The sequence below is a fragment of the Megalobrama amblycephala genome, linkage group LG7 (assembly GCF_018812025.1).
Source record: "Megalobrama amblycephala isolate DHTTF-2021 linkage group LG7, ASM1881202v1, whole genome shotgun sequence".
NCBI lineage: Eukaryota > Metazoa > Chordata > Actinopteri > Cypriniformes > Xenocyprididae > Megalobrama > Megalobrama amblycephala.
Genome location: NC_063050.1, coordinates 31,703,821 through 31,714,259, shown reverse-complemented (window position 1 = coordinate 31,714,259; position 10,439 = coordinate 31,703,821). Strand labels below are relative to the sequence as shown.

Genomic DNA, 10,439 nt, shown 5'->3' with positions numbered 1-10,439 from the left:
TGCTAAAACAGTGGTATAATTTCAATGAATGTACAGAGGTCTTTAGAAAGCCACTACAGAATGTGTTCTAATATCAAATGACAAATCCTTCCAGAAAAACCATGAGATCTGTTGTGAAAATAGACACTGTACACAAGTCTTCCACCAATCAAACATCAAGTCCCTAATATGAATAACTTTGCCCTAACATTGTTATGGTTAGTGTACCATATTCCATTCTGATTATCAGCCAGTGGAGTTCAATAAGGATCTTTCACTTCAGTTATTTCTGTATAAGAATGGTTGAGAAAGGGTTAAGTGCTACTTGAGGATAAACAATGAACAGAGTTGTTTTTATTATTAACATTTACAATCTTTATCATCAGATTCAATGTGGTTATGATAACTGGTTTTGTTTCAACTTTAGTTGCACAACAGAAGTAATAATTGGGATTTTTTTTTTTTTTTTTGCAAGTGTCTTTAGTTGAACTGCAATTTCTTTGAAGGAAAAGCTTGAACAGTCACCACTGAGATGTTACAAACAGCATATCAAAGTTCTAACAGATAAAGGTTTGGTCCAGTTCAGTAAGTGATTAATTCTTCCTTGTCTCTCCTCTTCTTGTAATTTCCCAAGTGGAGATTGTGCTTCTATCCTGAAACCAAAATAAAAATATTAGCACTGTAAACCATAATGAGCCTTGCAATGTGCTTTGACAGAAGGCGTTGGATGTTCTTATAAGAGTTTTTCTTTAAAGGCTCTGCTGCACTTAGTCTAACAGGAAGAATTCTTACCTTTATGTGGACTCCAAGGGGTACTAGATTATTCCTTATGGCATCACAGGCCTTCAGCAAGGGTACTCTGTCTGGCTGTGGATGACTTTTCTGAATTTCACTGCCAGGCTGGGGGCTCGCACAGAAAGAGCGAATTTACGAACCTCACTCCGAAAATGCACCAACTCCTCCACAACATTATTCAAAACTCCGGAGGAATCATGGACTTCCTAAGGGACACAGTGTAAAAGTATTGAAAGTGTTGCAATAAATAAAAGAAAAACGATGTCAATGTCTACAAGGAAGAAAATCATTAATGTATGTCTTGGCTCAGATGAAAACTGTGGTTTTTGGTCAAAGGAAATAATGTTGAAAATAATGTGAGTTATTAAATAAATATGAGGCATCTACTAGAGTACAAAATAAACCAAACACTAGGTGTTACGTTCTGGGACATAACTTTGCTGCTAAGTATAATTGTACACAATAATGATATTATTGTGTGGGAGTGTATATGTGTGTGCAGTGCACATATATTTGTTTCCTTCTGTTCTCTGTGCTCATCAGTGTTTGACAGGCTTGCTGATTATATTAGTAGCCCCTCACTGCAGAACACAAGATCCAGGGGGCAGAGATGGGTAGGTTTAGAGATATGTAAAGTCGGAGGAGTTGGCTACAGATCCAAGGGGTGGAGATGGGTAGGTTTAGATCCAGGGTACAGAGACGCATAGGATTAGGGAGCAGGGTGCCAATCTCTTTTATAACACATTTTCTCCTATTTATGAATAAGCCAAGTAAAGCCATGTGTTTATTTTGCTTTTTGTTTTGGTTTAGGAAAGAGTTATATATTCAGTTCAAAGATTTCTGTTTGTTATTTTGGCCTGATCACATGCCACAAAAAAAAAAAAAAAAAAAAAAAAAGAGAATCAATGAGGTTTGTTCTCAGGGGCGCCATAACAACACATTCCATTGGAACAGCATGAGGGTGAGTAATTGATGACAGAATTTACATTTTTGGGGGAACTATTCGTTTAGGTTACTGACGCAAGCTCACTGACTAAGTTCTGCAATCTCACAAAAACTCCTGTTATAATCAATGAAGCTGATTACAATGCACAATCAACTTCTTACTTACATTGTATGTTCAATTTTTTGTTTATAATGCAAGCATTTGCAAGATTGCAGAGCTCTGGCATTTTCGGCAAATTTCTTCTGCACCAGGGACTAATTTAAAGGATTAGTTCACTTTCAAATGAAAATTATCCCAAGTTTTACTCACCCTCAAGCCATCCTAGGTGTATATGACTTTCTTCTTTCAGATGAACACAATCAAAGTCCATATTTATCCATGTTTAAAAAGTTATATACCTAGCAGATGTTGCGTCAGTTAAGCTTTTTTCGTAAGCTTAATGACTAAGTTAGGATGCATTTTACTTTATAACTTGTTAAATATATTTTTCTTACACAAATGCATTGCTTGCATTGCATTGATTCGTTTTATTTCCTTCCTTCCATCTATTATTCCCAATGGGTTTCACAAATACTTCACTCATGTGCCATTGTTTGGTCAAGCAGGTAGTTCTGACTCTGTACATCAGTGAACATTACTAGGAAAGGGTGAAAAAAAAAATATTTTAGCTTTAATATTTGATCTCTCACCTTTGAGTCCAGTAGATCAACTCCAAAAACACCCATGATTTCCCTGACATAGGACAGCATGGCTCCAAATACAACAGGACTCCTAGGGCCATGAACCTTCAGACACAAAAAGACAGCAAAATTAGTTATTGACTAATAAATATGGTATTATATTAGGTTTAATATAATATTTCATAATAAGGATATAAAGAATGTGAGGCCTCAGTGACCTACCCTATGATGTTACCTTAGTAACAGGCTGAAGCTGACAGTTGCCATGGTGAATGAGGCTCATAATGGCATCCACAGCTTTTGGGGTGTCAAAATCATCAGAAAGTACTTTCCGAACACTGGTCTGTGTAGCACACAACCTTAACCAAACAAAGACAGTGAAAACAAAAATGAGTTGGGAGACAAAGGCTTTTTCATCATCAGTTTGTTCACAAAGTAAATGTTTGGGATTGATAACCGTATTAACTATCAGGTGAGATTCTAAATTGTTCTGTTCATACAACAGCTTACAGGACCAACCCAGTTACTGTCTGAATGACAGTAAAGCCCTTTTTTCTATTCTGGCGATATCTCTGAATAAAGACCCTTTCACACCAAGAACGATAACTATATTAGCATCCGCATCAGGGGTCAATAACGTTCTGATTATTTTAAGTACAAGCTGCAGTTTTGTCATCTGATTCTGATTGGCTGTCAATAATTTTATCATTCATCAACTGGAAAAAAATCATTCTGAAAGTGATCACAGCAATGTTGTTTCTCTGTGCAGAGCCTGAGGGTGGTCTGTCTTTACCTCTCCCAGAGAATTCCCTCATCTATAGGCTGGCACTGTAAGTGTCCCTGCATGTAGGCCTGTGCGTTGTGGCAGAAGGCAGAGATGGTGGACAAGGTAGATCGGGCTTCATTCATGCTAGCATCACTATAGTCAATTCCTGGAAAGACCCACAGAAAATGTACAGTAAAAGTAGAATATCCGTCTCTACTAGATGCAAAATTGTAGGAGTATATCCTTCAGGAGTTTCTTTCAGCTTATAACACATACCTGATCTGTATTTGGTCAGAAGGCAAAAGAGTCGAAACTCATTAGCAGTGTAAGATGCCAGAAAATCCTAGATTATGAAGAGAGTTCGTTTTAAAAGATGCTATTATCTATTAAACACATACAGAACACATAATTTATAATTTTATTATTATAATTTGTTACCTTTATAGTTATATAATTCTTCAAGGATTTTGACATCTTCTCTACACTTCCTTTCAAATGAAGGTGCCCTGGAAAACAAAGTTTTCATTAAATAGATACTTTGAGCAGTAAAGGTAAAATTTCACATAACCTATGCAACAAAATACAGTATGCTCGTTAAAATATTACTACCCAATACTGCTTCTTAAACCAGAAGACTGAGGGCATTACCGGAGTGCAGGAAGTAGTTTCCCCATTGTTTACACTGATGATATGCCTCAGACTGGGCAATCTCATTCTCATGATGAGGGAAGGCAAGGTCAATCCCTCCGGAGTGGATGTCCAACTGACTTCCAAACACTGAGCTACAGACAAGAAAACAGTGTACCATTTCATATGAAAATATGATTTTGTAATTCTGCTACAAACATTGAATCAACCATTCAGAAGCTTGACACTTTTTTCTTTTTTTTAAGGAGGGGGGCATACTTGCGTTATATTATTCTAAAAATAAGCATAATTTTGTACAGTTATATGTAAAATACAATGTTTGTATTTTACCTTTCTTAGAATTTATATTGTGTAAAAGTAAAATATTCAAACTACTCCTCAACTGAAAACTTTAATTCTCTTAAAGTCCAAATGAAGTGGAAATAATGATATTTTCTTATGTATTGTGATGTATATCCGAATGTAATGGATTGTCAAAAAAAAAAAATGTATATTTAAATTAAAAATAATTTAACACTCTCTGGGATGAATTGTGAAATCACAGCTAGAAATTTTTATTTATTTATTTATTTATTTATTTTTTACATATGTTTAAGACTAAAATCATTTTCCAAAATTAGTTTTCTACATCTGACCTTTGACCTTTTTTTAGGGTGCTGTCATTTATAACCGACTTTGTCAGTTATAAATTAAATTATTTTTGGCAAATTGTCTGAAACTTCACACATATTCAAATGCATTTTCACTATCTGAAAAGTAATGAAAATGTCTTAGTTTTGTCTTGTGCTACTATATTTAATTTGGAACTCAAATGTAAAAAAAAAAAAAAAAAAAAAAAAAAAAAAAAAACGAATTCAGATGTAACTGCCTGGAAAATAGTGAAACAATGTCTAAATGTTTCAGAAAGAATTAAAAGAAAATCTTGAAAAACATGGTTTCTTTCCCAAATCAAAGTACAAGTGAAAAATCAACAAGACTCCTCTTTTTCATTATACCCCTTTCCATACTTTCCACATAGAACTTAATTTAGACCTGTTTAGTCATCATTTTTGGAGCATCTCTGCTTGTCAGTGTAGTGAGGCCAATAGGCAACTGACCTTTGGTTGTAGAATGGATCACATCTTCCAAACTGGCATAGGATAATATACCCAAATGCTTGACTTCCACAAAAATGTATGACTTATATTCTTCATCTCTGTCATCACCCTCACTTCTTCTATCCTCCTTGATCCTCAACTTTTTTACTTTCTTACAATGACCTAATTTTTTGATACATTGCAGTCACTATCATCAGTAGAAAACACATTTGGATGTACAATGATTTTTTTTTATTTTTTTTTTTTTTATAAATGGAATTTATATATATTTTCTACTCTAAAATGAACTCACTATGGTGCCTTGACAGCTTGTGACCCAACATGCGCTATTAATGTCTCCTTCACTTCCTTGTTGCCAAAAATGTCAAGCCCATTTTAATTTTATTGGCTGAAGGGGATGTCTTATGATATTACTAAGATTTATTTATTTTTTGTATGAACATTATTATTGTATTTTAAATACAATTTCTTATCTTCATTGGATTACGATTTATTCATGGTGGAGGAGTGAGTTCTGTGTTCCTACGAACATGGAAATGCACTTCACGTGTTTAACTTGATAAATTTAATACAATAGGAAAATAATATCCTATATAATTATTATTCATTCCTTTAAATGTCCTATTTAATAACAGGAAAATTAACACGCTATGGTTTAAATGGTTTTGTCTTGCATTTTATCTTTCAAAAAGATAGCTCTCATTTAAAAAAAAAATGGTAATTACCAGAAACAAGTTAACACAACCTCCTATATGTAGAAGGTAAACATGTATCTATTTGGTCAACTAGTAATATGATTAGTCATGCAAGTCCTAATTTATATGAATACAATTAAAATTTTATTTAATATCTTTTGCTGCCATAATAATGGCCCATTCCAAATGTTTTTGTTGTCATGATTTTGTTGTCTTTTTTTCTTAACAGCTTCCACTTACTAAAATACTGATTCCACTTACTGATACGATTTTAAAAATCTTTTAGTTTGGGCCAGTCTTAAGGCAGAGCATTTACCTAGCAATTGTAGAACATTCAATGTGCCACCCAGGTCTTCCTTGCCCCCAAGGTGAATCCCAGTGAGGTTCATGTGGTTTGGATGCTTTCCACAGAGCAAAATCCCTTGGATCCCTTTTATCCTGAACCCCTAAAATACAAGAAACTATAAAATACTCTATATGATTTAGATCATGGTGTCTACAGCATATCAATTATCCCAAAAAAATGAACTTCTCTTATCTACAGATCAACTATTGTCAGTAATATTTGTAAATATTACCAGTAGGTTTGTTAGCCTGATAACACAGAAAATTATTATAATGACAAATCATGTGTGCTTAAAAATTGAGAATACTAGACCACATTTACAGATGTCATAAACATACCTTGCTCCCCAACAATGCCTCCAAGATTCACAAGCTTGCCATAACGGCTACCAATGGACTGAGTGTTGAAGTAGACATTCCCTGGGTCAACAAATCATACTGGATATTCAGTCTAATCTTCTCTTTACATGGAAGGAAAAGATTTGACCTACTGTCAATAAAAAAAGAGAGAGAGAGGTACCTTGATTTGTGACATAGGCATGTCCGTTTCTGATAATGTGATCTATGAAAGCTACAATCTGGGGTATGTTGTCTGTCACCCTCATGTATACTGCTGGAGGAAGAACCTGGACAAATAAACAAAGACCAGTCAAATATGTATTAATGTTTTAGTCATTTTAGTCAAATCATCACAAAAAAATGTGATTTACCCGCAGTGCTTGCATGTCCTTCTTAAACTCTTCCTCATGCATTCTTGCAAGGACGGTGGGCGAGATGTTCTCCTGCAAAAGAAATGAAACCAAAATAACTTTCTATTTGTCTTAAAATGGCCAAATATAAACATCCTTCCACATAAATGACTAATCTTGTATGACACTTACCTCAAGGCTTCTTTGTATGATTTTATCATCAATGTCAGTGATGACCATTACATGGATGATGTTGATTCCAAAAAGTTTGGATAAGATCCTTTGCAGAATGTCAAATCTGACATATGAGCTGCATGCAAGTAAGAAAAAGAAGAAAAAAGGCTGAAAAGGCAGGCAGAGAAATTTATTTACTGCTGACCAAGCAACAACCCAGGGTTATTATAGTAAACTAAAACTAAAACCATAAATAAAAACATTTTTGATACTTGAAATAAAATAAACGTTATCTGAAATAAAATATAAAAGAACTTAAAATTATTATTTTCAAGTAGCTGTCAAGGCAACATTTCTCATTTTCATTTGTTCTACTTAATATATCAAAATAATAATATAATAATATAAAAATTTATATAAAAAAAACTATAGACATGTTAAAAAGAAAGACTAATGAGAATGATAAAAACAACTAAATTGCTAAAACTAAAATGTACTCAAATTTATAAGTAAACGGAAAATGTCAGTAAAAACTAAAACAGTATATCAATGATATTAAAATAACACTGCAACAACAAATGTTTCTTTCAACGTAACTGCAACTACTCTGGTACTAGTCATCAAGCAGAAAAACTTACCACGCATGGCCGAGATGGGCATGGTCATAAACAGTGGGTCCACAGCTATACCTGGAAGTGACAAAAGAAAAATGTTGTAGAAAAAATAACTTTTGTAACATGTAAGAAAATCTCAGTTAACGTAATTGTCCACTGTATGCCTTACCAGGAAGCAATTTTTTCTTGTACCAAAACCAGAGGTTCTTTCTGCTTGGTCAGACTGTTGTAAGTCATTACACCGGTGTCATAGCCCACTGGTTTGATCCACTTTCTCTCCGCCCCGCTGCAAATATTACAACTGGCCAGCAATGACGTTTTTGTAACTTGGTTATGAATCCCATGCCTGATTCTAAAGCCAGAATTAAACCGTTTTACATTTGAAATGAATGCTAAAGGAAGCCTCATTTTCATTCTACTACATAAATATAACCCAAAACATTTGAACAGAGTCCAGGTGGTGGTTAAAAGATTGCGACAATGCGATTACGTATAATTTCTCTCTAGACATTTAAGCGCGTTTTCCCAATTGGACTGATGACATATTCTTTCCCAATTCCTCGATATGTCAATACGATCAGTTTATTTTCAATGTCATCACAGTGAAAGTCCAGCTTCGTCGGTGTACTACTGGTGAGGCTCCATCACTCATCTCATAGACATCAGCAAACTGTCACGCCGACACACGGATCTTTCTTTCGACTGTTTTCAGTGGGTTCAAGATGGCCGCGCACTGAAAATCATACCGGGGCAAAGGACAGTGAAGACAGTAACATGAAAAACTATGCAATTACGGCAAAGCTCTCGAATATGCTCCACCAATCCAACTAACAGATTGTAACACAAATTTAGTAAGTTTCTCCTCGTGAATGTATTTGGAATGTATTTGTGATGGGACTGTATTTTTAAGTGGGAGGAGTCAGTGTGTGACGCAAAAAGCACCTCCCCAAACAAGTGGCACTTACTGCAGAGCCAATGATTATGGGTTGGACCTTCCAGTATGGGTGGAGTAATGAGTGGAGCTGGAATATGGAATCCCAAGTCTGCCAAAATTAAAAATAAATAAATGCATAAATAAATATACAAAGAAAAGCAAAAAAATAAATAAATAAAAATTAATAATAATTATTAATAGACATTTATTTCCTTATTTATGTATATATTATTTTTTTCCACATTAATTTTTTTTCTTTTATTTATTTATACATTTATTCATTTTGATTTTGATTTATTTCCACATTTATTTATTTATTTATTTATTTATTTATTTATGTATTTATTTCCATATTTGTTCATTTCCACATTTATTCATTTCTACATTTCTTTATTTACATTTCTGTATTTCTTTGTTCGTAGGGTAATGAGGAGGGCATGGTTTACCTCAGATATAACAATTGAGCTCAGAGTAGGCGAGAGTGAAGCGTTGAGGCCACAGTGACACCTTGTGGTGTGCCCGAAATAGTGTAGCCTTGTTGATACTATGTTGATACTGGGATGAATGATTTGGATGGGTAGTATGGCCAAAATCTTATATCACAGGTTAAGTAATATCACCCTAACTGTACTGTGTGACATGGATAGGCTACTCTTTATTTCAGACATGGCCGTAGAACATCGTCTGGTCTGGATTTGTAAAATGTCCTACGCTGGCAAACATGAACAGCAACATTTTCAGCAGATCTGATAACAGGGACTCTGAAATGGAAGCGCTTGTTATTTTCCATTAATAATCATTTGAATGAATGGGCTTGCATTTGATTGAGATTCGGACACCGGTCAGAACACGGAAAGGATCGAACCAGCGCACGTATAGGCTAAAGTGAAGTCGACGCAAGTATATTGATCAATGCATTTGGAACGAGACCACAAATTCAGTTTCCTACTTTTACATGCACAACATGTGACAAACGCTTAAAATACTGTGCATATTTCAAAGATCCACAATAGAACGATGCATCGGTTACAGTAAAACATTTTGTCGCATCGCGTCTCCCCTCGTGGGGACACTCTAAAACGCTTAATGTGAAAAACACTTAACGTGGCTTATGTAAAAAAAAGCGTTTAATACCATTTTAAAACTTTTTTCTCCCATAGTAATCCATTATAAGAAAACGCTTAACATGGCTTAATGTACTAAGACAATGACTCACTAAACGTCATACTATTTACAAAAAATCAGATGAGCCCTGAATATGATCTCAACATTTTTTGTTTGCGTCTACTTGCGTAGCCTATATGTGCACTGGTTAGATCCTTTCTGTGTTCTGACCGGTGTCCGAATCTCAATCAAACGCAAGCCCATTCATTCAAATGATTATTAATGGGAAATAACAAGCGCTTTCATTTCAGAGTCCCTGTTATCAGATCTGCTGAAGATGTTGCTGTTCATGTTTGCCAGCGCAGGACATTTTACAAATCCAGACCAGACGATGTTCTATGGCCATGTCCGAAATAAAGAGTAGCCTATCCATGTCACACAGTACAGTTAGGGTGATATCAAGATTTTGGCCATACTACCCATCCAAATCATTCATCCCAATATCAACGTCAGACTACACTTCGGCCACGTACACACTGCAGCTAAATTCGGTTGTCAGTTCACCTTTTAGTGCTTAATCGCGTTCTGTACACACACAGGAGTGACTTACGGGAGTGACATACGGGAGTGACAACCGCATTCTACAACCGTATTAACTCCCGAAAAATACAGGTAGTGACAACCGCATTTACAGAAATTCTATGCAGTATGTACGGAACCGAACTGAACAACTAGTTGTTAATGACGTTTACGTGCACCAGTGTAACGTGTGTCTCTCTTTTATGCTCAGCGAATCTCAGGGAAAGCACAAGCCTATCCAAATGCTTTATGCTGAAAATCGCGATTCATATCTGCTCACTTTAATAACTCCATAAACCCGTTTGCTTTATGAGACAAGCTTAAACAACAAGCCCAAAAAGCTTATAATGAGTACCGCGCGCTGTGTGAAACTGGCTATACAAGCATAAACAAA

General features: G+C 35.1%; 1 protein-coding gene across 1 annotated transcript; it reads right to left on the bottom strand.

Moving 5' to 3' along the window:
* Positions 1-304: 304 nt before the first annotated feature.
* cars2 (cysteinyl-tRNA synthetase 2, mitochondrial) lies at positions 305-8,330 on the bottom strand. The gene is given in 16 exon segments (XM_048197035.1): positions 305-632; positions 772-890; positions 893-980; positions 2,410-2,505; positions 2,636-2,759; positions 3,194-3,332; positions 3,443-3,509; positions 3,605-3,672; positions 3,815-3,948; positions 5,923-6,052; positions 6,291-6,371; positions 6,472-6,577; positions 6,662-6,733; positions 6,833-6,950; positions 7,453-7,503; positions 7,598-8,330. Coding segments are annotated over 16 exon segments (1,698 nt in total). The 5' UTR covers positions 7,843-8,330; the 3' UTR covers positions 305-572.
* Positions 8,331-10,439: the final 2,109 nt, after the last annotated feature.